This window comes from Megascapheus bottae, chromosome 21, assembly GCF_031878675.1.
Source record: "Megascapheus bottae isolate mThoBot1 chromosome 21, mThoBot2.hap1, whole genome shotgun sequence".
NCBI classification, from domain to species: Eukaryota; Metazoa; Chordata; class Mammalia; order Rodentia; family Geomyidae; genus Megascapheus; species Megascapheus bottae.
In genome coordinates, this window is record NC_143529.1 from 39,297,232 (window position 1) to 39,323,887 (window position 26,656).

Sequence of the window (26,656 nt, forward strand, 5' to 3'; positions counted from 1 at the left end):
CAGTCACCAGCCCCCCGGAGCCCTGGCCAGAGGCTTCCTGCCCGCCGCCCGCCGGCCACCGCCCGCTGGCATGCGCATCCCCAGCTTCCAGGGCTCCTCTGCCACGGGCATCGGCACACCCTGCGCCCGCACCCCGCCCGCCTCAGCACCCCTTCCACCTCAGCAGCAGAGTGGATTTGGCTCTCTATGAGGACCGTGGCCGTGCACAGCCTGGTGACTGGACCAGGGCACGCTGTCTCCCTTCACTGGTAATGGACTTTTACCGTAGTGGGCCGTGGGTGACCAGCTCTGAGGCCCAGATGCTCTAGGAAAATAGGCGGAAACAATTTGGGATAAGGACTTTGCCTAGAAGGCTGAAGTGAAATGGACATGGCAGACGTCTGCCGGAGGTGCTGGCTGGGGACTCAGGAACCCTAGCCTGAGAATTCCTCAGGTGTCCCCAAGCCCAGCACCCTAAGGAGCTGAGCCCTGATGCCGGGATCCTGCCCGCTTTCCTCCAGGCCAGCAGGCCTCGTCTCCGCTGTCCCTTGCCTTTCCCTTTCCGCTGCCTAGACAGTAACTGCTGGGGGCTTTCAGGGATCCCATGAGGAGACACCCCTGGCCTAAAAGCTTGCAAGGAGCCCCAGCGTGGCCTCCGGCCTGGGAGAGACAAGCAGGAGTTGGCTGCAGGCCTCCATTGGAGCCATCCAGGACCCCCGTTAGATCCCCAGTGCCTCAGCCCGCTGGTGCTCCCTGTGTGAAGGAGGCTCCTCCAGGGAAGGGCTGGCAAGTCCAGGCTCAGCGTCCCTTCCCCGCAGTGCATGGCCCATGACCCAGCAGCAAGTCTCGTGATCTGCCACCGACCCTTGTGGGGTGGCCAGACTGGTGCTCCACCTAGAAACAGCAAGCCTCCCCTCGGGTCTGCTCCTCCTCCCTGGGGCTACTGCTTTGGCTCTGTGGTATGAAGGACAGAAATTTGACACAGTTGTGGGGCTCAAAGTCCAAGGCCCAGGAGAGCCTGTGTCTTGGAGAACTGCTTCCTGGTTCACATGCAGACACTTCACTAGAAGTGGGGGGGGGGGGGCTGGTGTCTGCTGCCTGCTTCCTGGTTCACATGGACTCCTCACTAAGTGCTCAGGGGCAGGAGCTGTGTAGGGTATTTTTGTGGTTTTTTTTTTTGTCAGTCGGGACTTGAACTCTGGGACTGGGCGCTGTCCCTGAGCTCTTCAGCTCAAGACTACCACCCTACCCCTTGAGCCACAGTGCCACTTCCCGTTTTCTGGTAAATTGGAGATAAGAGCTTCATGGTCTTCTGTGCCCAGGCTGGCTTTGAACTGCCATCCTCAGATCTCAGCCTTCTGAGGAGCTAGGATTAGAGGTGTGAGCCACCGTGCCCGGCTGGCAGTTCTTCTGAGAAGGGCACTAGCGCTGCTTGTGGGGCCCCCTACTCCCTCACCCCTGCTCCTTGGGATTGGCATTTCAAAATGTCAGTCTGGGGCAACACACTGGACCCTGACAGCACCCCTGTGGGCTTGAACTCCACCTCCCATGCCCCTTGCCAGCCTTCCAGCAGGGCTGCCCCCTCCAGCAGGGCATGGTTTTGCCTTCCTGTGGTAGTGTGGCCGTGTCCCAGGCCAGCCCCGGTTCTGCGCAGACCCACCACGGCAGTGGGAAGGATTGGCTGGCTCTGGCAGATCCAGAGCGGCCGCTGGGCCTATGAGACAACACCTTCCCAGCCTCCGGGAGGACTTTGGCCCAGTCCCTGGCCAGCACCTTCCCAGCACCACTTGCTGCTAGTCAGCGCCTCCCGTGAGCCATGCCCAGTCCCGGCTGCACTGCGCCTGCTCCCGGGGCCAGGGCAGCCTGGGCACACAGACCTTCAAGGGTGAGTATGGAGAGTCCAGCACCCTGAGAGCTGGGGTCATGCAGAGGTCTGGCCAGCGCAGAGCCTCACGGGCACAGCAGGGACAGGGGGGCCTGGCTGGGGCAGGGCTTCAGACCATCTCTCTGTCTCGTCTCTATCTCTGTCTGTCTCTCTGTGTCTCTGTCTCTGTCTCTCTCTGTCCCCTTTCTTTCTTTTTACTTTTCTCCCCAGCCCTACCTTCTGCCCTGTGCCTCCCTCCGCCTGTACATTGCAAGGTGTCCCATGTATGAGGAAGCTGGGTTTGTGATTGTTGGATTCCCTTATATCGACCAGATTCAAGCCAGCTTTGCTGTCATTGGAAATGAACAGAACAGTCATTCATTCCTGCGGTCACGGTGGTCCTTAGACATCCTGCACGAAGCCTCGTGTGTGGCTTTCTGCTGGGAAGGGGCTTTTCTGGTTTGAAGGAAAGGTTTGACCAGGCCAGCAAGCCTCACCATCCAGGAGCGGCCTCCAGGCCTCTCGAGCATCCCAGGAGCTCCCAGGGAAGCCTGGGACTCTGGCTGTGGACAGCCTGGGGGAGCCCTGGCCAGTCTTCCCTGTCCACCTAGCATGGCCTTGGCTCTGCACCAGCACCGCACGGCTCACTGACCTGGGTCGTGCTCTGGCCCTCCCTTAAAGCCAGGGTTGAGACTGGCTCGTGCTCAGCCGCCGGAGACACCCGTTCCTTTGCAGCTGGTTACGAGGCTCTGGGGAAGGAGCTAGGGAAGGAGTCTGTGGCCAAGGGATGGGGGACCAGGCCTTGTTCTCTGTGGGTTCCACAGCCCGGGTGGTGGGGCAGGCAGTACTAGTATTACGCCTGTGTTGCCATCCAGTTGACCCACGCTTGTCCTTCATCCTCCAGGCCCAGTGGGGACGCTGAGTGGAAGAGATGCCTCCCACCATCTACCTCCTCCTCACTCTGCAGTCCAGCAGGCATGGTGTTGGGTGCCAGGCACCCTCCCCATAGCAGTGCCATGGATGTGGCCGAGACACCCCCTTCCTTTGCCGTGGCACTCTCAGTCCACTAGAGAGGACCGTCCACCTACAGGTAAACCGGGGTCCGGCAGGTGGCAGTGGACGCTGGGGAGGCCCTGATGCTGCTGCGGAGAGTGAACGGGACGGGCAGGCGCTGGGCACCTCCGCGGTGGACAGAGGCTCTCTGGGCGTGTGGTGGTGGCGTGGACGTGGAGAAGAGCTCAGGGACAGGCGCTGGCGAGGTGGTCGGAGGCCTCTGGTGTGGTTATGGTTGAGGACAGCCAGGTGGTTTCCTGCGTTGCGTGGGAGGTGACGGAGACGGAGGAGAGGCTGGCGTGGACTTGGGAGGCAAAGGCAACAGGCCGTGGTGACGGTGTGTGGCCACCTTCCGGGGCTGCCTCCTGTGGAGACGCAGGTTTAATGCCTGAGCTCAGGGCCTGAGCGCTGTCCTTGGACTTTCTCAAGGCTGGAGCTCTACCACTTGAGCCTCAGCACCACTTTCAGATTTTTTTTTTCTTCTATGTATGTGGTACCGAGGAATCGAACCTAGGTCTTTGTGCATGCGAGGCAAGCACTCTACCACTAGGCCAAACTCCCGGCCCTCTTCTTTCATTTTCTAGAAGATTCTTTAATATTTTCTACATGCACAATTGTATCGCAGGTAACATTTAAAAATTAGTGGATTTAGTTTGCTTGTGTGTGTGTGTGTGTGTGTGCGCCTGTGCACATGCAAATGTTCATGCTTGAACTTAGGGTCTAGAAACTGTTCCTGAGTGTGTTTGTCAAGACTAGTGTTCTGTCACTTAAACCACAGCTCTACTCCTGACTTACTGGTGGCTAATTAAAGATACGCATCCCACAGACTTTCTTGCCCAGGCTGTCTTTGAACTCCCATCCTCAGATTTCAGCCACTCGAGTGGCTGGGATTATGGACACAAGCCACTGCCGTCCAGCGTTGGGTGCTGAGGTCAATCTGGTGTTGCTACGCCTGTCAGTGCTTTCCTAAGGTCTGCATAACTGTCTCCAGAAAGATCGCACACAGAGGGGTCACAGCTTCGCCAGTCACGTAAGGCGAGTGTTTCTGTGGGGGCAATGTCCTCCTTTCCCTCTTCCGGTCCAGTTTTCCCTTCCTGCTCCCCCATCTTTGCCTTTTAATTGGATTGTTTACAGCTACTACATTTAATGCAATTATTGATACACTAAGAGATCATTTTGCTATTTTTCTATTCTTCTGATCATATCTTTTCCTACATGTTTTCTTTGGGGTTAATTAATTATTTTTTTTTTTTTTGCCAGTCCTGGGCTTGAGCTCAGGGCCTGAGCACTGTCCTTGGACTTTCTCGAGCCTAGAGCTCTACCACCTGAGCCTCAGCACCACTTCTGGCTTTTTTTTTTTAAATGTATGTGGTGATCTTTGTGTGTGCTTCCTGCATGCTGGGCAAGCACTTTACCACTAGGCCACCCCCCCCACCCCGCCCAAGAGTACATTTCTTTTTGAACATTGTCACTCCCTCCCTCCTTTACTCCCAATTTTTTCCTCCCTTCCCAATCACAAGTTATATAGTTCATTTTCAACATAATGTCTACTGAGGACCACTGCTGCGTTTGTTCACTCTTTCTTCCTCCATTTGTGTGCCCCACTTCCCTTTACAAATAAACTAACAACATAAAAAGAAAAGAAAGCCTAAATAGCAAGAAAGACAAGACCTCTTGTCTCCATTTCCCGGCGTTCGTTTCTATCCGGACTACATATGGTGATATGCACGTGGGCGCTACACCTTCATGTCCTCCTGTAAGAGTGTCCTCCTTTGGTGTCACTGTGCGTGGCCACCTGGAGTCCTGTATCATACATGGTGTCCCAGCGTATCTTACTTAGCTCTAGCTTCTGCCTGGGAGAGAAGCCGCGCCTGTGATGGTCTCTCAGAGCTTGGCTTACTTCATTAACATGATTTGTTCTTGGCCCATCCATTTCCTTGCAAATGGCTGCTTTATCTTGATAATGATTGTTTTGTGGCTTTCAGTATGCATATTTCACTTACGATAATTGGTTGGAAGTGGGGGAGAGGTAGATTCAGACTTGACACTAGATATCAGGTCTGGCAGAAGAGGGATTCAGTCTCTGAGCTGCAGAAGTTTGGAGTGTGGGGCAGTGAGGGGGTGGGGGTGTAGTCACATGAAAGAGCTGAGGTGTTCAGGAGAGCACAGCTGGGGGTTGGCTCTGCATGGCCCAGACACAGGCGTGCGTGAGGCTGGGCTGAGCTTGCAGTCAGAGGTTGCAGGTAAAGCAGGACGCTTGGATGGCAGAGGGAGGCACAGGAGCTGCTGACAGAAAGAGTGTGATGAGAGTCGAGTCCAGGACAGGCCCAGGTGAGTCCTGGCCGTCGATGGAGCACGACCATGAGACACAGTTCAGAGCAGACGCTAACCAGGGAGCACGCGTGTCACCGTGTCACAGAAGGACATGGCTTCATGGCTGCCTCTGGGCCGTGGGCTGGGAGCTGCAGGGAGGAAGTGGGGGCCACACAGGCAGCTGTGTGTCTGTTCAGGTCTACTTAGCACCTCACTATGACAGTGACAAAAGAAAGTGCCTTTCAAGAGCTGCTGAGCAGGGGCCGAGAGGAAGTGAGCAGGGCGGCCTCGTGGCTCGGAGTCCAGGGGACTTCAGGGAGGTGGAGTCCAGCGTCTGGACAGGGTGAGTCCGCGGAGGGCACTGGGGAAATGGATGCCGTGAGGGAGGACTTCTGCCTCTGGGGACTCACACAGCTCTGCCGGGGCCATCACAGCGGTTTCCAGCTGTGCCCGGTGCCAGGGGGGGCTTGGGAAGAAGCCAACAGTCCACCCCTCTAGGCTTTCCAGAGGACGAGCGAGCAGCTCCATGACATCAGAGCATCCGCTCGACAGGGACCTGGCGTGGGACGAGCGACCCACGTGCTGAGCCAGGGCCCAGGGTGGAAGGGACATTCCCGGCACAGGACCCCGGGTGTGGGCCTGGGAGCCGGCCTGTGCACTCACTCAGGGCGGCTTGTCCCGCTCCGTGCATTCCCAGCTGCTAGAGAGCTGTGGCTCATGCAGCCTGCACCCAGTCCATTTCCTGGCGCAGCAGCCCTAACCCTGAAGTGACCTGCTGCTGACCTCAGAGGAAGAGGAAGAGAGGAAGGAGGCTTTCGAGATCAGAAGAAGAGGAAGAGAGGAAGGAGGCTTTCGAGATCAGAAGAAGAGGAAGAGAGGAAGGAGGCTTTCGAGAAGCGGGAGGGCAAGTGGGACGGGAGGAGAGAGCAAGTGCACCAGAGTGGACAGAGTGGACAGATGCCCCTAGTGGAATCGGCCTCTCCGTGGGGCAGCGAGGCTGCCCTTCCCGGGGAAGGAGCTTGGAAAGAGTATGCATACAGCTGTGCGTTTCTGTATGCACACGTGTGCACACAGTACACGCGTGTGCATCTGTGTGTCTGTGCATATATGTGTACCGTATTATGTCTGCCTGCATATAGGTGTGAGCATAGGTGTGGGTATTGTGTCAGTTGTGTGTATAGGTGTGTACATACATGTGTACCATGCTCGTCTGAGTCCAGTGCACGCATGTACACGTCGTGTGTTCAGGGCATATTGTACAAATCCCAGCATGCCACATGTGTCGGCCACGCCTCCACCCTCGGAGCCTCTTCCTCCAGAGTCCAGGTCCTCTCAGCCCCGGGTGCCTTCTCCTCTGCGGCCCAGGCCTCTGGCCTGAGACCTTCACCTCTGCATGCTGACACGCTGTGAGTGCCACGCCCCGCGGCCCCGCGGTGGGGTGTCTGCCATCTCCGTTTTCACATTTAATTGGGGGATTTCAAACCTACACACAGAGAGGTGCCCACTGTCCACGCTTGGTCAGAGACCAGGTCATGATGCTGCTTTTTGCCTCCATCTGCCACCCCAGAACCCTTGCACCAAGAAAGCCAGCGAGCAAAGAGAAGGTGCTGGGAACGGTGGGGAGCCCCAGCCACGCTCGCCGGGCAGCGGGCAGGGAAGAACCCAGCGGCGTTTCTCTTCCCCGTCGTGCATGGTCCCTGCCCTTCTCACCTTCATTATGTGTCAGGTGGGCTGGGCTCCCCGCCTCAGCCGCCTTCATAACCGGGCTGACGGGCATGTGCCATTGCCCCCAGCTTCTGGGTGGAGCCGGGGCCTTGCTAACTCTGTCCAGGTTAGCCTCAAAGCTCAGTCTTCCTGACTGCTCCACATGGTTGGGGTTCCAGCTATGAGCCCCCCGCTGGCTCACTGCTCTGCAGACTATCCCCAGGGAAGCTCCATACCCCTTCTTCACTTAGAACTGTTTCCTGACTGAATGAGGACAGAGGGGTTGGCTTCAGCAGAGGCCTGGCCAGGCTCGGGCAGCTGCGCCCACGGGCCTCCTGCCTGGGTGCAGGTCTGGCCTGGCTTGGGGCTGAGCTGAGGCCGCTTTCCTGGTTTGTGGTGGGGCCTGCACTCCTGGCCTGCCCTGGCTCTCCTCCAGCCCCTCTGGTGCATAGAAAGAAAGGCAGGTGCCGCCTGTGAGGCCCGGCAGCCAGACCAACCCTCTCCTTTCCCCTGCACTAGGGTAGTGTGTGACACTAGAGGCCGGCCTGCCTGCCTGCCTGCCTGCCTGCACCGGCTGAGGCAGTTCCAGGAGCATCCATACAGACCCCTGGCAGGCACCCCCTTGAGGTCTCCTCATCTGTGGTCCTGCCACCTCTGAGACTCCCCTTGGCTCTCTCCTTGTGTGGTCCCCGAGGGCTACTTCCCAGATGCCCCCCGCAGCCAAGGCAGCTCCAGACTCCTCAGCAGCCTGGTACACATCAGTACAGCACCACACTCGGCTCTGCTGAATGCTGGTGGCCGGGCAGCACAAGGTGGCTGGCCGTCTCTAAGCCTGTCCCCCAGTGTGCACGTCCGCCTCTCCCCAGGGCCAGGCTGGCCACGTCTGCCTTTCCCCCAGGGCCAGGCTGGCCACTGGCTTGTTGCCACCGATTTTGTGAATGACGCATTGTGACTTCTGAGCCAGTGTGTCTGCCAGGGTTCGATAGCTGGCATTTGCCCGAGGAGACCTGGCTGCCACGTTGTGAGCTGGCCGTAGGGACACAGATGATGAGGAGCTGAGTGGTCCCAGCACAACCCATTTGTGGTGCTCTCCACGTGAGAGGGCCAGTGGGTTGAAGCAGCTCGGGGCATGGAGAAAGGAGTTATTTGGAAAGTCAGCAAACCAAAGTAGCTTCAGGCTGTGCTCACAAATATCACCCAGCCCTGTGCTGCAGGTGCAGTGTGGGTGATCCTGGAGGGGGAGGGCAGCGTGGGTGATCCTGGAGGGGGAGGGCAGCGTGGATGATCCTGGAGGGGAGGGCAGCATGGTGATCCTGGAGGGGGAGGGCAGCGTGGATGATCCTGGAGGGGGAGGGCAGCGTGGGTGATCCTGGAGGGGGAGGGCAGCGTGGGTGATCCTGGAGGGGGAGGGCAGTGTGGGTGATCCTGGAGGGGGAGGGCAGCGTGGGTGATCCTGGAGGGGGAGGGCAGCGTGGATGATCCTGGAGGGGAGGGCAGCATGGTGATCCTGGAGGGGGAGGGCAGCGTGGATGATCCTGGAGGGGGAGGGCAGCGTGGGTGATCCTGGAGGGGGAGGGCAGCGTGGGTGATCCTGGAGGGGGAGGGCAGCGTGGGTGATCCTGGAGGGGGAGGGCAGCGTGGATGATCCTGGAGGGGGAGGGCAGTGTGGGTGATCCTGGAGGGGGAGGGCAGCGTGGATGATCCTGGAGGGGGAGGGCAGCGTGGATGATCCTGGGGGGAGGGCAGCGTGGATGATCCTGGAGGGGAGGGCAGCATGGTGATCCTGGAGGGGGAGGGCAGCGTGGATGATCCTGGGGGGAGGGCAACGTGGGTGATCCTGGAGGGGAGGGCAGCATGGTGATCCTGGAGGGGGAGGGCAGCGTGGATGATCCTGGGGGGAGGGCAGCATGGTGATCCTGGAGGGGGAGGGCAGTGTGGGTGATCCTGGAGGGGGAGGGCAGCGTGGGTGATCCTGGAGGGGGAGGGCAGCGTGGGTGATCCTGGAGGGGGAGGGCAGCGTGGATGATCCTGGGGGGAGGGCAGCATGGTGATCCTGGAGGGGGAGGGCAGTGTGGGTGATCCTGGAGGGGGAGGGCAGCGTGGGTGATCCTGGAGGGGGAGGGCAGCGTGGGTGATCCTGGAGGGGGAGGGCAGCGTGGATGATCCTGGGGGGAGGGCAGCATGGTGATCCTGGAGGGGGAGGGCAGTGTGGGTGATCCTGGAGGGGGAGGGCAGCATGGTGATCCTGGAGGGGGAGGGCAGCGTGGGTGATCCTGGAGGGGGAGGGCAGCGTGGGTGATCCTGGAGGGGGAGGGCAGCGTGGATGATCCTGGGGGGAGGGCAGCATGGTGATCCTGGAGGGGGAGGGCAGTGTGGGTGATCCTGGAGGGGGAGGGCAGCATGGTGATCCTGGAGGGGGAGGGCAGTGTGGGTGATCCTGGGGGGAGGGCAGCGTGGGTGATCCTGGAGGGGGAGGGCAGCGTGGGTGATCCTGGAGGGGGAGGGCAGTGTGGGTGATCCTGGAGGGGGAGGGCAGTGTGGGTGCTCCTGGGGGGAGGGCAGCGTGGGTGATCCTGTGGGGAGGACAGCGTGGGTGAGCCTATGGGGAGGGCAGCGTGGTGATCCGGTGGGGAGGACAGCGTGGGTGAGCCTATGGGGAGGGCAGCGTGGTGATCCTGGGGGGAGGGCAGCGTGGGTGAGTCGAGCTGGGAATTGTGGTGGCACTGGAATGGCTGTGGAGATGGGACCTGTTTTTCTGCCACAGGAGCTGCTTCTGTGATCTGAAGGACGCAGGATGTTCTGGGATCTAAATAGGAAGTCTGGTGATGATGTAGCTGACTCTGCAAGTGACGGTTGGGGTGTCAGGAGCTGTCCCTGTAGAGAAAAGGAGAAGGCAGGAAGGGGTGACTCTCCCCAAGAGAATGAGCAGTGACTCCTCCAGAGCCCAGCACAATGCCCTTGGGCCCATTTAGGGTTCCCTTGACAACCAGCCCAGCAGCACATCCAGGAAGCAGTTCTGTGAGGCCTGGCCTGCAGGGAGCTCACCGAGGACTCCTCCCCACAGGGCCCTCAGAGGGGAGCTCACAGCAGTCTCCTCCACGCAGGGCCTTCAGAGGGGAGCTCAGCTCAGGTCCACACCTGCTCACAGAGCTATCACAGTGTCATTTTAAGCTGTGTGTGAGTGTGTGTGTGTGTGTGTGTGTAATAGGCACAACGAACATAGCAACTAATATTAATGCTAATTTCATCAATTTGCCACAGTCTGCAAAGTAGCAATTTTTTAAATTTAATTTTTATTAATATATTTTTATTGTAATTAATAGAAGGGTTGCATTATATTTGCCAGATAGAAGGTGCATTACTTCACAGACATTGCTACCCTTTCTCATGTTTTTGTCCCCATAAAATAGCAATATTCTTATTCTCTCTTCCTTCCTCATTCATTAGCTGAAATACGTCTGTAAAGAGAGTCTTCATTAACTATTTTATTTTGTCTGGGTGCAATTTTTGTAGGAAAGGCAGGACAAGGCTTTGGTGCTTTCTCTTTATTTGCTAGTTTCAAAATTGTGACGTATTTTCTTGCATTTACCATGAACAAATAGTGAATTCTTTTTTTTTTTTTTTTTTTTTTTTTTTTTTTTTGCCAGTCCTGGGCTTGAGCTCAGGGCCTGAGCACTGCCCTTGGACTTTCTCAAGGCTAGAGCTCTACCACTTGAGCCTCAGCACCACTTCCGGCTTTTTTTTCTATATGTGGTACCGAGGAATCAAACCTGGGTCTTCATGCATGCTAGGCAAGCACTTTAACCACTAGGCCAAACTCCCGGCCCCAAATAGTGAATTCTTAAAGTATAATTACAGATTGATGGATTTACTCCTTCCTTCCTCCCTGCCTCCCTCTCCAATGAAATAACTTGTTTTTTTGTTGTTGTTGTTGGTGGTGGTGGTGGTGGTGGTAATGGTGGTTATGGGGCTTGAACTCTGGGCCTGGGCCTTTTCCCTGAGCTCTTCAGCTCAAGGCTACTGCCCTACATCTTGAGCCACAGTGCCACTTCTGCTTTCCTGATGGTTAATTGGAGATGAGTCTCACAGTCTTTAGTACGGGGCTGTCTTTGAACCTTGGTCCTCAGATATCAGCCTCCTGAGTAGGTAGGATTACAGGGGTGAGTCACTGCATCCAGCTAAGTAGGTATTAAAAAAAATATCATTGGGCAGGTGTGGTGGCTCCGGCCTGCCATCCCAGCTACCCGGGAGGCTGGGATCTGAGGATCAAGGTTCAAAGCCAGCCTGGGCACAAAAGGACCTGAGACTTTCATCTCCAATTAATCTCTAGAAAACAGGAAGTGGGCCTTGACTCAAGGGTAGGGTGGTAGCCCTGAGCTGCTCAGGGACAGTGCCCAGGCCAAGTTCAAGCCATATGACTCACATACACACACACACGCGCATCATAGGAAGAGTCTAGAAGGATTACGTTATCAATTAATAATGCAAGTCAGTTAGCTTCATTTTGCTTTCAGTATTAAGAATTCCTCTTAAGGTGCTGGGATTTTGGCCTAGTGGTAGCGTGCTTGCCTAGCATGCACAAAGACCCGGGTTCGATTCCTTGGTACCACATACACAGAAAAAAGCCAGAAGTGGTGCTGTGGCTCACATGGTAGAGCTCTAGCCTTGAGAAAGTCCAAGGACAGTGCTCAGGCCCTGAGCTCAAGGCCAGGACTGGAAAAAAAAAGAAAAAGAAAGAAAAGAAAGAACAAAATATGTGGATTGTCTATATGCATATGGTCTTATTTTCTCTGACGGGTGTATTGTGGAGGTGATGGGGCCGTGGCGTGCAGGAACACCCTCCTCTGTCACGATGTGGGCAGCCTTCTTCCTGCCTGGATGGATGTTGTGGGAGGGCTGGCTGCTGGTGGCACTGTCTCTCAGACTCCCTAGGTTACAGAGGCGCCACTGGGACAAAGAGACCCCTCCCAGCTCTCCTGCTCAGACCCATCCCAGCTCTCCTGCTCAGACCCCTCCCAGCTCTCTTGCTCAGACCCCTCCCAGCGCTCCTGTGGACCCCTCCCAGTGCTCCATGCACAGGGCTGTCATGTCAGCTGTCAGCCTCACAGGAGTGGAAATAAAGTGGATGCCTGTGCTCACCTGCCCTGGAGGTCAGCGGCTCCTCTCCTGCCCCAGAGCAAGTGTCTGGGAACTCCGGGAGGCCAGAGTGTCCTGCCAGTGCTTGAGCGTGTCACTTCCCAGCCCATCTAGCTGGCCTGGTGGGAGGGGGGTCCTTCCTGGGCAGCCCTCGCCCCAATCCTGCCCAGCCTCCAGCGGCAGCCTGCTCTCCATGCCACACAGTGGGGCAGGGCCGACAGCTCTGTGCCTCTCCCCTCAGGACCCTCCACCCGGGGGGCCGCCAGGAGAGGGCGTCTCTGGTGTCTCTGTTGAGAAGCCCCCCCCCCCAGCCCAGGGAGGGAGCTGGCGTGTGCAGGGCTCTGGGGTGGGGCTGGCAAGGGGCCAGCGGCCAGCCTCCCAGCAGTCAGAGATGGCCCAGCCTGCAGGGGAAGAGGCTGGAGAACCAGGACAGCCAAAGAGCAAGAGGCTCTAGGAAGGCACCAGGCCACTGCCTGGAGGGCCACAGCGGGTTCTGGCTGCAACCAGCCCCTTCGGAGGCCTGCCTGGAGAAGGGCTGCAGGAGCTGTTCAGGGGTGAGTGAGCCATGGGGGGACAGTGAGGTCAGCATCTGGACAGGCACCTGCCTGCAGCGGGAAATTCCTCTTGCATGGCTGCCTTCTGTGGTCTCTGGGCCAGGTCCTGTCCTGGGGTCGACATGCATCAGGCACCGTGGTTCCCGGAAGCCCAGAGCCAGCTGCTGCTGGCCAGGCACTGAGGTGGACGGGCAGGCAGCGCCAGGCAGCAGGTCGGATGGGCAGGGGGTTTCTGGAGTATCCCAGGGCCGAGGGCTTGTCTTCTCTGCTGGAGGCGGGCACTGGGCCAGAGCAGCACTCAGTGGAAGAGGCTGGGTGGGGCAGGAAGCTCTGAGCGCTGTCCCCAGTCCCCACTCAGGGCCCTCTCGTGAGAGTCCTTCAGGACCTCAGAGGCCCCCCCCCCCGAACTCCCTCAGGGCCCCTTTCCACCCTGTGATGGCCCCCACTCTCCTGCCCCCTGCTTAGCCAAAGCACTGCTCACGGATGGACCAGGCACAGCCCTGGCCAGGCTGTGGAGGGCCAGCTGGTGGACCGGGCTGCCTCAGGTCTCCCCGACCCACAGCTAGCTGGCCCTGGCTTCCTCCAGGCCTGCCCTGTGGCTGTGTGTGCCGCCAGCCAGAGGAGGCCTGCCGGCCACGGGCAGGGGTGGCTGTGGTGGCCTCCCTATGTTCTGTCAGGTTGGTCAGGTCAGGCTGAGCCGACGGCAGGGTCGTCTGCGTGCTCGGGGACAAGCCAGAGGAGCGTTCATGGAACCAGACCAGCCTCCCTCCCCATCCTGTCCCCAGCCCGGCCTTGTGGACGGCAAGGGCAGGAAGTGCTGGGTCTCTGGGGCCCCAGGACTATGCAGAGCTAGACCACGGGGCTGCTACCTGCAGTCTCCCTGCCTGACACGGAGAGGGGCACGACTTCCCCGCCAGCTCCAACCCCAGTCTCTGCAGTGGCCCATTCTCCTCTCGCTGCCCCACCCAGAGAAGGGGCTGGGAGCCACCTCAGGTGGCAGAGGAGGGCCCTGGCCCGTCTCAGGTAGAAGAGGCTCTAGGATAAACTGGCTGTTCGTGTGACATTCAGGCCCTTTCCACCTGTGTCTCCCCACCCCCCGCCTCCCCTCTGCCTTAGCAGACAGGCTCCACCCTCCACACATGCTACCACAGCCCCCACTCAAAAACATTTAGTGTGGGGTTTTTCAAACACACCCAGAGGTCTAGAGACGCCCCAGTTCCCATCACCTCTTTCACATCTGCTTCAACTACAGTAACTCAACAACCCCTGTCCTCAGTCCAGCTAGGACCGCCTCCTGTCCCCGCCCAGGACTGTCCCCTCCCCCTCCCACCCAGGATGCCCACTGAGGATCATGCTTTCCCAGACCACCCAGCCCTTGGCAGCCTGGGTCACCGGAGAAGACAGAGGACTGCCCTGGAGAGCTGCTGGGTGGAGGGCCAGGAGGGGGGCCTGTTGTTGGGTCCAGGACATCTCCAGGGCTGTAGGCTAGGTGTGGGCCTGGACTTGGGTCCTGGGACTGGGCCCAGGAATCTGCTGAAGCCTCGGACGAAAGGGACGAGTACTACTGCCTTGTGTGTCGTTCTGCTGCTCTGGGTCCCATTAAAACTAGGGCATTGTTTTTGGTTGTGGCTTTCCTGGGCTCATTGCTTCTGTGTGAGGAGAGCCGCCCTTGCTCACCCCTCCTGGGCAATTCTGTGCTGGAAGAGAGGAACCAGGGAGGGCCCTTGGGTTCGGGCCTGACTGAGCTGGCCCGGCCAGTGGGCCAGTGGAGGGAATGAGCCTCCGGTTTGGTTTTCAGCACCAGCACGTTCCATTCCTGTCCTGGAAGTGGTGTCAGGCACGGACGTGAGTGAGGCTCACGGAAATGGGAAGACCCAGCACACACCGCCCCACCTTACCACCAGCACACACGCACGCACGCACGCACACGCACGCACGCACACACACACACACACACACACACGCGCACACACACGCACACACACACACACACACGTGCGCGCACACGCCCACACCACCTCCGTCGCCAGCTAAGCCAGCAGGACCTGCCTGCAGCCTCTTAGATGGCCGGGTTGCTGAGTTGGGGGGAGCCATGGCCTTGTAGTTGCCTCTTGCTTTCCTCCTCTTCCTTGCACATCAGGCCCTTCCTGCACTGGTCTGGCCTCACCCAGCCAGACCCGGGCAGGGTGGTCTCTGCTGGGGAGGGGCAGGCGCTGCCCTTTGGACTTTCCTGTGGGCAGCGTGGCATGGCCAAGCCTCCCCTCAGTGGGTAGAGGCCCTTGCCAGTGAGTGCAGCTAGCACCCTCTCCTAACCGTGACAGCCCTGGGATCCCAGTTCTGGGCTGAGCCAGCCACAGTGACGCACAGACAGGAGGGGCTGGGAGAGAGGAAGCCTTGAGGGCGGGGTTTTCTTTCGTGTTGCCAGCAGAGCAAGTGCTCTGCCTCAGCGAAGATGCTGGTTCTCTAGGCGCTGACGCCTCACTTCCCCCAGAGAGGGGCCGTGGGGGGGCTCTGCTGTGGTTAGCCTGCACATCTCAAGAGGGCACACCCGCCCAAGGAGGGTCTTCCCGAGCCAGGCGCTCTGCCGGCGACCACACACCGCCAGCAGCAGCAAAGTCAGCAGGTGGGTGCCTCGTGGGGGTCTCTCAGAGCCGGTGAGGCCGGTCGGGGGCCGTTGGAGCAGGTGAGGTTGGGGAATCATGGATCCGTGTGCAGTCCTCCATGACTGGGGAAGGCTCCCTGTGTCCTCCATGACTGGGGAAGGCCCCCATGGGCTGTAAGTGCAGCGTAACTGGGAGTCTTTCAGGGATCCCACCTTATTTGAGACCCTGAAGTCTATTTTATGGGTGCTAGGCTGAATCTTAACCCTATGGAAGATCACCTTGAGCTGTGCCTTTGGGACAGACAGCACACTGTTTCAGCCTCGTGCCTTCTGTGAGCTCTGGAGCATTTCCTGGGCAGGAGCTCAGGGCACACACAAGGCTGAGGGCCTCCTGGTGTCCAGGCACAAGGCTGAGGGCCTCCTGGTGTCCAGGCAGCCTGCGCTCTTCCATGTCTCAGTCCCAGGCTTGAAAAGCTCTTAAGGATTACAGGCTCAGCTGTAATCCTAGCTGAGTAAGGATCTCAGTGAGTGGAGATCCGAGGATCATGGTTCAAAGCCAGCACTCCCATCCAGGCTATGGGGGGCTGGAGAAGGGCTGCGGCTTGATGAGGGCTCGTGGCTGCTACCACAGACCTCTTTCCTGGACCACAGTGTAGAGCCAAAGCGGAGCCTGGAGCCTGGGTTTGGCTGGAGTGAAGAGGTGCTGGATTCTCTTCCCACGTCAGCCACACACTTCCTTGCCCCGAGCAGGGAGCCATGGATCCCAACCTAAAGGCCCCTGGGCCCTTCTACAATCTGAGCTATGAGATCCTAAGTACTGGCTGTGTGCAGACCGGCTGGGAGAGGGGGCCGGCCCGCCGACCCCAGGGCCTCTGGGTTCTCACAGAGCAACTTGGCTCAGGCAGGGGGCTGGGGGGCCTGGGGCCGAGGGACAGGCCTCTGTGAGCAGGGCTTCTCCAGGCACGGACAGCCGAGCACTGTCGTCCACGAGTGAAACCTTCCCTGGCTTCAGTGTTTGTCTTACTACACACGGAAAATGGTCCAGACCAGACTGCAGTCGATTTTTCTTCTCTCGCTTTTCTCTCTCTCTCTCTTTTTTTTTTTTTGCCAGTTCTGGGGTTTGAACTCAGGGCCTAGGCACTGTCCCTGGACACTTTTACTCAAGGCCAGCACCCTACCACTTGAGCCACAGTGCTGCTTCCAGCTTTTTCTGTGTATTTGGTATCTAGGAATCAAACCCAGGGTTTTGTGCATGCTAGGCGAGCACTCTACCACTAAGCTATACTCCCGGCCCTCGATTTTTCTTTGAACCTTCTCCCACATGCTCCTGGGTCATGGAGCCCAAAGGCCTTGTGCCACCCTGGGGTACGGAAGGCACAGAGGAGGCGAGGCCATGGTCTTGCGGCTTCACTTCCCCAAGGAGCCTGACAGTAAGCAGCTGGGCTGGGCGCTTCCCACACTGGGGTGGTGAGCGGGGCCTGGGTGGGAACAAAGGAGGCCTTGGCCCCAGGGGGACGTGGGGTCTCTGGTGACACGGAGCCCTTCCCAGAGGTGAGCCAAGGGATATTCTCCCAGCACTAGTGGCCTCCAGGGCTCCAACAGGATTTCCAGAAGGTTCTCTGGGGTCGGAGTTGCTTGGGGCTGCATGGTGTGTTTTTGGCTGTGGCTGGGTATGCAGGCCTGAGAGCCAGGGTGCGGGAGAGAAGGCGGAATCCCCCCAGAGGGAGTGCCAGCCCCGCCACAGGAAACCACTCTGGGTAAACAGGCGCCTGAGGCTGTCCTCGCTGGCCTGTCATTGGGACTGAACAGATGTGGAGTCTAAAGAGAGAATGAAATTAGATGGAAGTTTCTGGCTCCAGCTGGATCAGTGCTGCATCCCTAATGGACTCGGGGGCCTGGAGGTCCCCTGAGCATGGCAGAGGAGATAAGCCCGCCCCTCCTCCTCCAGGGAGTGGCCGTCCATGCCCCTCTAGGCAGAGGGAGGAGCTGGGGAGCAGCGGGCTGGCCGGGGTCTGGTTCTCCCGAGAGACCAAGTCCCCTGTCTCCACTCCCAGCCCAGAAGTCGAGGTTGAGGGGGCCTGGGGGAGCTGACCCCCCGCCCCGCTTCGCAGGCCTGTCCCCTGGGAGTGTGCTTGGGCCCCGGCCCTCGGGCCAGGCTCTGTGCCCTTGCCAGTCACTTCCTATATGAGGTTCCAGGTGATCCATGCGTGTGACAGCAGCACCCCAGAGGATGCCGGCTGGGGGGTGGGGGTGAGCCGGGGAGTCCAGAATCCAAAGGCGGCCCCGCTTGCCACGACCCTGACAGTCCCTGCAAGGGCCCATGCGGCCGGGGGGGGTGGCCTTGCTCCTGAGGACCACAGGAGCTGCAGGCCAGGGCCTGGAGGGGCCGAGCCGGCTGCGACTGCACCAGGGCAGTGGCTGCGCCTCGGCTGGGTCAGACAAGACCTGAGGTTGCAGGTTTAAGGGGGGCTGCTTGGGAGAGAGGAAGGAGGAGCAGGAGAGCCGTCCCTGTCCTGGCTCTGCCTCCAGGAAGGGCCAGGTGGAGTGGATGCAGACAGGGTGGGGTGGGGTCGGGGGAAGAGGTGCCTCCTGCAGCCTGGTCGGGGGGTGTGAGAGGGCAGCATCCCTTGGGACTTCCCTGGCCCAGCCCTGGGGTTCTCAGTCTCCCCGTGGACAGCAGCCAGCTGGCTGGGGCTGCAGGGTATCAAGCCCTGTTCGGGATGCCCGCTGGACAGCAGGAGCTCTGGGGGGCAGACTTGCCTGGCCGAGGTGGACACTGAGCCCCTTCTGCGTGGTAGCAGGTGGGTCTGGGAGAGAGGGTGGCTGCACGGTGCAGCCGTGGGCCTCCCGGCCTGTCAGGAGGCAGGACTGGTGTGGGGCCCTGAGGGTGACTTTGGAAGGGGAGCGTGGGGTGTGCAGGGATGCGCTCACTGGGCCATGGGGCAGGGCAAGGCCTCCCCCGGGTTCCTTCCTCCACCTCTCCTTCCTGCAGCCCCGGGACCATGAACAACAGCAGCTGTGACTCCGCCGACGGGTCGTCCTCGCTCACCTACGCCTACTTAGCCACGCTGCTGGTGTTGGGCCTGCTGCTCAACGGCGTGGCGCTCTGGGTGTTCTGCTGCCGCATGCAGCAGTGGACCGAGACCCGCGTCTACATGACCAACCTGGCCGTGGCCGACCTCTGCCTGCTCTGCTCTCTGCCCTTCATGCTGTACTCCCTGAACCACACCTCGGACACGCTGCTGTGCCAGCTCTCGCAGGGCGTCTACCTGGCCAACAGGTATATGAGCATCAGCCTGGTGACGGCCATCGCCGTGGACCGCTACGTGGCTGTGCGGCACCCGCTGCGCGCCCGCGGGCTGCGCTCCCCACGCCAGGCGGCGGCCGTGTGCGCGGCCCTCTGGGCCGTGGTGGTCGGCTCTCTGCTGGTGCGCTGGCACCTGGGCGTGCGGGAGGGCGGCGTCTGCTTCCGGAACAGCGCGCGCCAGCAGTTCAGCAGCACCGTGATCTCCTTACTTGGCTTCTACCTGCCGCTGGCCGTGCTGGTCTTCTGCTCCCTGAAGGTGGTGACCGTGCTGGCCCGGAGGCCAGCCGCGGGCGTGGGAGCGGCCAGAGCCACCCGCAAGGCTGCCCGCATGGTCTGGGCCAACCTGGTGGTGTTTGTCGTCTGCTTCCTGCCCCTGCACGTGGCTCTCACGGTGCAGGTGGCCGCGGGCCCCACCTCCTGTGCCGCCCGGGCTGTGTTCAGGAAGACTTTCTTCATCACCAGCAAGCTCTCCGATGCCAACTGCTGCCTGGACGCCATCTGCTACTACTACATGGCCAAGGAGTTCCAGGATGCCTCTGCACTGGGCATGGCCTCCAGAGCCAAGGCCCACAAGAGCCAGGATTCCCAGAGCCTGACCCTCCCCTAGCAAGTGTGTCCTGGCCTGGCAGGGGCAGGGGCGCCTGCCACCAGGGGCCTGGCCCCGGTCGAGGACGGTGGGTGCTCTTCAGCACTCAGACCCGGGCACCCCGGGGTACCAGGCTGGCGCCTTCACAGCGACTTCAGTCTGCTGGAATAAAGCCCTCTGCCGAGAGTCGCCCGGGGTGCCGTCTCTCCTAGAGACTGCTGTCCCGGAGCCCTGTTCCCCTCCCTCCCTGCCCCACACCCCACTCCACGGGGGGCTGGACAAGCCAGAGCCACAGTCCTGAGCTCTGTGCAGTGGGTGGAGCTCCAGAGCTACGCTGGTGGGCCATGGGAGCCCAGGAGGAGAAAGATCAGGGCAGAGACCCGGGTCGGTGAGGCGGGAGGAGGCCCAGGCTGTGACTCGGGGGCTGGAAGTTTCCAGAACAAGGGGCTGCCAGCAGAGGTGCAGCAGGCTGGACGCCCTCTCTGATTTGTCCCCAGCCCCTCCCAGGACGCTGCTGTCTTCACAGGCCAGTCAGGAGGCACTGTGGCTGTATGGGTGTCCAGTCTGCTCCCTCACGCTAGGGCCCTGAGGTCCACGTCCTTGCAGCCCCTCCACAGTCCAGTCCCCCAGGGCCAGCCACCTGGCTGACCCCCGTCTGTGACCTCCCACCCCCACTGGCAGCCACTGAGCAGGCACTGAAAGCCCACCCCTGCCTCAGGGCCCCATGGCAGCCCCTGGGGTGCCCTCCGGGGGCCCAGCTGCAAAGACAGTTTCTGAGGCTCCCGGCCTCTCCCTGACCCCCAGGATGCTTCTCCCCAAGGGATGAGAAGTCCACAGGGTATTGTGACCCTCCATCCAGGCCACCAGAGGAGCAGAGGCCGAACCCGGTCTGAGGAGCCCAGAAGGCAGGCAGAACCAGGCGCCAGCCCTGCTAAGCGAGGGGTATTTCCTGGGGGCACCCACAGGCCGCGCACGGCACCTCCACCTGCGTCCAGAGGAGGGCAGAGCTGCTAAGTGCCCTGACTGCTTCTGAGGCTCCCCCGGGCTCTGGGCACGGGTCTGAGGGGACCCTCTGGGTGCCCATGGCACAGGGCGACCCCCGCCCCGGCCCTGAGAGCATCGGAGGAAGAGGAAGTGGGCCGTAGGCCTGCTCAGGGTCGCCTGGGTGAGTGCTGGCGGCTCCCTGCTCCAGACACCGGCAGGACAGCCCCCTTGCTGGGGCTCCCTGCCCCCTCAACACCTCGGGGAGACGTCAGTGCAGAAGCGGCTCAGGACCCACCCGGCTCTGCCCTGGGGCCGGGAGCCTGAGGAGCCATGAGGTGCTGCCTGCCTCCGGGGCACAGGACCCTCTCTAACTCCGGCCTTGGGCAGCCAAGGTGGCCTCCAGCTGTGCCCCCTGGGGAGCCCCTGACCGGGCTCCAACAGCGCTGAAGACAGCTGGCGTCGTGTCTGTCTGTTTGGAGGCACTGGGTTTGAACACGAGACCTTGCTCAACCCATGCCTTGCGACGGGGGCCTCTGGTGTGACCGGGCATGCCTCCGGCCCTTTGGGCTTTAGGATTTCTCTGGTAGGCCCAGCAGCTTTCCTCCCCAGGCCCCTCCATGGCTGCATGACAGCCACTCCACCACGCTGGCTCGTCTGTTGAAACGGGCTGTCAACTGTTTTGCTGGCCCGGTCTGATTTGAGTCGGGATTACAGGTCTGAGCCACTAGACTAGGCCTAAGCTTGCCTTCCCACGACTTCTGGAGGCCTGGCAGTCAGCCTGGCCCCTCCCGTCCCCCCCACACACCCTGGGCCCTCACCCTCGGCTGCACTATTCACTTAGGAGGGGAGGGGAATTCTGGACCTTGCGTCTTGACCCACTGGTGAGTGCCGCCCCCACTATGGACAGGGAAAGAGTCCCACTCCCTCCTGGCCCTGGGGTGGGGCTACTTCTCTGCCCTGTCCTGTGACATTCTGCAGGACTTCCGGGGACAATGGGGCCACCAGGCCGGCTGTGGCGCTGGGGTGGAGTGGAGCTGGGGTGTTGGGTGGCTGTTGAGGCGTGGAGGGAGCAGAGAAGGGCATGCAGGAAATGTCCATTTCTCGTGGTGACAGTTTTGCTTTCGGGGCTGGTGGCAGATGGTGTGATAGCCAGATTGCAGTCAGCTTGTCCTGTTCATTTTTCGGGGTGAAGTTGGAACCCCTGAACTCCTGCTGTGCAGGAGGAGTGCTTACAGCAGGCCGCAAAGCCAGGGGTCTGGATCAGCCGTCAGCTAACTTGTGCTCAAGGCCCAGATGGTAAATATTTTGTCTCTGTTGTGACTAGCTCACTGCTGCTGGAGCCCGGGCCCAGCCATCAACCACACGCAACCCGAGAGGCAGCTGGGCTCCGGAGAGCCTGTGTTTACGAGGTGCTGCAGCCAGGACTGGCCTCTCCAACCCAGCACGGCCTGTCCAGAGACTCAGGCTCACTCACTGACACCTCGACCTGAGAAGCGACAGCACAGGCCGGTGAGGCTGGACAGCTCCTGACCCAGCAGGGGACTGCGGCAGCGCCGGCCTCGGCCGCGGCTTCTAGAAGCATCACAGCACAAGTGTCTGGTTCATGTATGGACAATTGCAGTCTAGGACTGAGGGACGGACTCTCAGGGTCTCAAGGTCTCCTGGCCTGTGCCAGGCATGGCCAGTCCCGTGTCCTGAGGATGCACTTGAAGTGGTCAGGTAAACACCTGGGCGTGCCGCTGGCCAGCTCCACGTGCACTGGGGCTGCTGGCGAGATGCCGAGGGCACGAGGAGGACGGGACACTGGAGGGGGGTCACAGCTCAGTGGGTGTGCAGGGATGCGAGGAGGGAGGCAGCAGGACCTGCATGTCTGAACCCACCTGGAGAAGAGTCGCCAGCTAAGTGCTCACAAGCTCCCGATTCAACACGGCGGGCATTCAGCTCTGGGTCTGTGGACACCAGGTAGTGGGGTCTCAGGACGTCACTGTGGTTTTTGAAAGGCTAGCAGCACCATCTAGTTCTAAAGGTCAGTGGACACAAGTGGTGGTGGACAGCCTAGAGGAAGCCACCGCCCGGCCAGGAGAAGCGGTGGCCACAGCGCCGCCGGGCGTGCCCAGGACTCGGGGGTCGGGGAGGGCCCGGCCCAGCCCTGGTCCTGGGAGAGGGACTTCTGTCCATGTGAACTTGTAGGCTCTGCCTGGTGAGCCAGTGCATGCACTCCGGTTGCCAGGCTGTGGGACCATAGGTGCCCAGAGCCCACATGCAGGGCCCCGATGCCCTTCTTGCCCTGGCTCCCGGGTGTCCCAAGTGGGTGTCTGGCTCCACGTTAGGCTCGCACACGCCCTGCCCTGAAGGCTCTGCTAGGAGGTGCTTTACACGCTCCACACAGCCCGAGGCAGAGGCAGCCTGGGGCCCATCTTGTTTCTGCCATCTGGCTCTCTGCCCACCCCTCTTCCTCCCTCGAGGGCTCTAGCTGCTCAGACGTTTCAGGAAAGCACATTGACGAGGGCCTGGGAGCCCGGGAGAAGCTGGGCTGGAGACTGTCGGCAGGATGGGAGTTGCCCTGGAGCCGGAGGAGCGGGACTTGCTGGCAGGGATGGCTGTAGGCCGGGGGGGTTTGTAGACAGGAGGTCAGGACTTTGGTGAGGACACTGCGGACTCAAAGGCGGAGAGAAATAATAGTGTTAGGGGCCAGAAAGGAAAGCAGCCGGGTCCAGCAGGGAAGAAGGGCCCTGCTGGGGCGCTTGCGGTGTGGACTCAGCTGCCTGCTCCAGGGGCCTCCAGTGTCTTTGTTGCACTTCTCTTGATCGGCTGACCTTAACGCAGCTCTCTCCCCTTAGATGGAGCTGGGCAGTCAGGATTCGAGGGTTCCGGGGCCCTCAAGGACCATGGCGTTGGCTTTTGAGATGGAGGAGGGAGAGGGGAGGGGAGGGAAGGAAGGGGAAGGGGAGGGAACCCATGGTAACAGTCGTGTGGGGGACACGGAGGCCTGTGTGGGCCCTGGTGCACATGTGACGTAGTCTCCACAGCTGCACGTAGAGTCAAGAGCAGACAGAGGTGGAGCAGAGTCCCCCCCCACGGGGCCACCCCGCCCTGCCCCACACACCTCCCCGTGGAAGGCCAGGACAGGATGCAGGTGAATGGAGGTCCTTACAGTCGCTCCGAGCAGGGAGGCTGCAGGCCAGTTCCAGGGGTGGTGGTCAAGAGAGAGGCCACGCTGGCCAGGTCCGGCAGTGGGCGCAGGGACAGCGACTGGATGAGCACTAGCTTCCGAGGCTCCCTGAGGTCAGAGCCCACTGGTGGACTCGGGAGCCTTTGAGGAGGGCGAGCCCGCCCCGCCCCGCACCCCCGGGCTCACTGGTGCACTGGAGTCCCTGGGTCCGCTGACGGCTTTGCACTGGAGACATGTCCACCTGAGCACTCATAACTCCTATCTTCTGTAGGGGTGGAAAGCAGGACAGTATGGAACTTTTCCAGAAGGTTCCAGACCTAGGGCATCAATCCCTTCAAGTTAAAAAAATTAATAGTAGAGCCGGGAGTTTGGCCTAGTGGTTAAAGTGCTTGCCTAGCATGCATGAAGACCAGGGTTCAATTCCTCGGTACCACATACATAGAAAAAAAGCCAGAAGTGGTGCTGAGGCTCAAGTGGTAGAGCTCTAGCCTTGAGAAAGTCCAAGGACAGTGCTCAGGCCCTGAGCTCAAGCCCAGGACCGGCAAAAAAAAAAAAAAAAAAAAGATTAATTGAGGTGGGTTGGGTGCTTTACCACTGAAGTCACTCCACCAGCCCAGCCATTGAATTGACGGAAACCTCACAACTGTTACTGGCCTCAAATCACAGCATCCCAACCTCCACCTTCCAAGTGGCTGAGATCACAGCTTGAGCCGCCACGCCGAAGTTTCACCGTTTAATGTTACATAGAATGTCTGCTTGGAGGAGGGCCACCCAGAAGGGTTTTGGAAGTACATCTGGCACCATCGAAAGTGGCCTTCTGCTCGTCACCATCAGGGATGTCTGCAGCAGAGCCTGTGTGCCGGAAGCCAGGGACAAGAGCTCTTCTCCCGAGCATCTTGACTTTGGCCGCTTCTGGAGGGGAGGGCAGTGCTGCAGGGGGGTTTGGCCATCCCCTCCCCACTCTGCTTTTGGGTAACATTTTCGAAGGAACTGTGCTTGGATACGGGGTGGTTTGGCTTTCGTTGTCTCTCTACCCAGGCTGAGATTTGCCCCCATGATCTGATGTGGTCCCACGTGCCATGGTTTTGGGGGGTGTTGAGGACAGGAGAGGGGTAAGGAAGGGGGGAAGGGCAGGGGAGGCAGAAGTGACAGACAGATAGGAGTCTGCGTCCCTAAGGTCTTTTGGCCAAATTTAAGCAACTAAGACATTTAGAAGAAGCAATTTTTAGGTTGAACTTGTTCCCCCCCTCCCGCGCCGGGGCTTAAACTCAGGGCCTGAGCACTGTCCTTGGGCTTTCTCAAGGCTAGAGCTCTATCACTTGAGCCACAGCACCACTTCTGGCTTTTCCTATGGATATGGTACCAAGGAATTGAATCTGGGTCTCTGTGCATGCTAGGCAAGCACTCTACTACTAGGCCAGACTCCCAGCCCCTGAACTTGTCTTTTAAGAACTGTCCCAGTATCTTAAAATACTGCTCAGATTGTTAAAAGTTATGCTTTCCTAATGTAACAGGCATCCGTTACAAATATTTAGAGCAAATATTTAAAGAAAAACTGTTTAACAAATAAGTGCTTGTTATAGTCATTTTTATGAGCTGGATTGTAAATGTTTTAGAGAAGGATTAAAATTGTAGATGACAGAAGACTTGGCACAACCATGGGTAGGATTTTGGGAAAAGTTCAGCAATTGAAAAGGCAGTCATGTTTTCATTGTATACAGTATTTTGGGATAATAACCACCACTGATATCATTATACTGATACCATTACACTCTCATATTTTTTTTTTGCCAGTATGTGGTGCTGAGGAATTGAACCTGGGTCATGCATGCTAGGCAAGCACTCTGCCACTAGGCCAAACTCCTGGCCCCCACTCTCATTATTATTATATATATATTTTTGCCAGTCCTGTGGATTGAGCTCAGGGCCTGAGCACCGTCCTTGGACTTTCTCAAGGCTAGAGCTCTACCACTTGAGCCACAGCACCACTTCTGGCTTTTTCTATGTATGTGGAGTGCTGAGGAACCGAACCCTGGTCTTCGTGCATGCTAGGCAAGCACTTTAACCACTAGGCCAAACTCCCGGCCCCATAAGTTAAGTCTTTTTTTTTTTTTGCCAGTCCTGGGCTTGAGCTCAGGGCCTGAGCACTGTCCTTGGACTTTCTCAAGGCTAGAGCTCTACCACTTGAGCCTCAGCACCACTTCCGGCTTTTTCTAAGTATGTGGTACCAAGGAATCAGAACCGGGTCTTCATGCATGCTAGGCAAGCACTCTACCACTAGGCCAAACTCCCGGCCACTCTCATTATTTTTAAATAATACATTTAATAATTGATTTTTTCATCGATTGTCCTTGAGCTCTTTTGCTCAAGGCTATTGCTGTACCATTTTGAGCCACAGCGTCACTTCCAGTGTTTAATTGGAGATAAGAGTCTCATGGACTTTAGTGCCCTGGCTGGCTTTGAACTGTGATCCTCAGATCTCAGCCTCCTGAGTAGCTAGGATGAGAGGCATGAGCCACATTTAATTTTTATATCCTAGTTCAAAAAATGTATTTTTGAGTGTCTGAATTTTAGCCAAGTCTTGCTGAGATAATGATGTTGAATAACTAGGTTTTGTTTTTGTTTTTGGTGGGTCCTGGGGCTTGAACTCCAGGCCTGGGCGCTGTCCCTGAGCTCCTCAGCTCAAGGCTACCACCCTACCCTTGAGCCAAGTCCCACTTCCTGTTTTCTAGAGATTAATTGGAGTTAAGAGTCTCAGGTCTCTACCTCTCTGTTTTCTCCCCTTTCCCCATCTTCTGCCTCTTCTACAAAACTAGTTATTCAAGCCAGGCATGGCGGCTCACACCTATAATCCTAGCTATCAGGAGGATGAGATCTGAGGACCAAGGTTCAAAGCCAGCCTGGTCACAAAAGGACCCGAAACTCAGCACGGCCATTGCGCCTCCTCTGAGCGCCTGCTCCTCCTCCTGACAATTCTCCTTGCCACTGTGGTGTCTGCTGCCCCCTGTCCCCTGGTCTGATGACTACCGCCGTGGGACTGTGACCTCCAGGCTCTGGGCCCCCACAGCCCAGCCAGAGCCCAGCAGGTAGGTGTCCACAGCATCTCCACTCAACACTCCAGTTCTGAGAGGGGCCTCAGGGGCTGTCTGTGCCTTGGCAAGGGCAGTGTTTTGGTGGCTGTGCAGGGCGAGGTCCCCAGCACATGACATGGGTCCTCTCCTAATCTGATACGGGCCTGCAGGAAGCCATTTTGCTCAGCACTTACTGTGTCCCTTCTGGAAACCAGACAGAAAGCCCAGAGCCCACCACGAGGTGGCGCCCATTCCCGTGGCTGAGTCCTGAGGTGCAGAGCCGCTGGCCAGGCCCTCACTGCTGGCGTGGGGAGGCCCACACAGTGGACGG

The 26,656-nt window shown here is 59.1% G+C and overlaps 1 protein-coding gene across 3 annotated transcripts; it reads left to right on the forward strand.

The window, feature by feature from the left end:
- The first annotated feature begins 1,624 nt into the window (after window positions 1-1,624).
- Window positions 1,625-26,301, forward strand: Gpr35 (G protein-coupled receptor 35). Of its 3 annotated transcripts, none has more exons than XR_016539118.1 (3): window positions 1,625-1,864; window positions 2,748-2,933; window positions 26,071-26,301. XR_016539118.1 is itself a non-coding variant. In XM_090354438.1 (3 exons), the coding sequence occupies exon 3, from the start codon at window positions 18,208-18,210 to the stop codon at window positions 19,117-19,119; it is 912 nt and encodes a 303-aa protein (XP_090210564.1). In that variant the 5' UTR covers window positions 1,625-1,864; window positions 2,748-2,933; window positions 18,198-18,207; the 3' UTR covers window positions 19,120-20,197. The 3 variants fall into 3 exon arrangements, 2 of the variants coding, with proteins under 2 accessions (XP_090210564.1, XP_090210565.1); XM_090354438.1 differs by lacking the exon at window positions 26,071-26,301 and adding an exon at window positions 18,198-20,197; XM_090354439.1 differs by lacking the exons at window positions 1,625-1,864; window positions 2,748-2,933; window positions 26,071-26,301 and adding exons at window positions 15,155-15,226; window positions 18,198-20,197.
- Window positions 26,302-26,656: the final 355 nt, after the last annotated feature.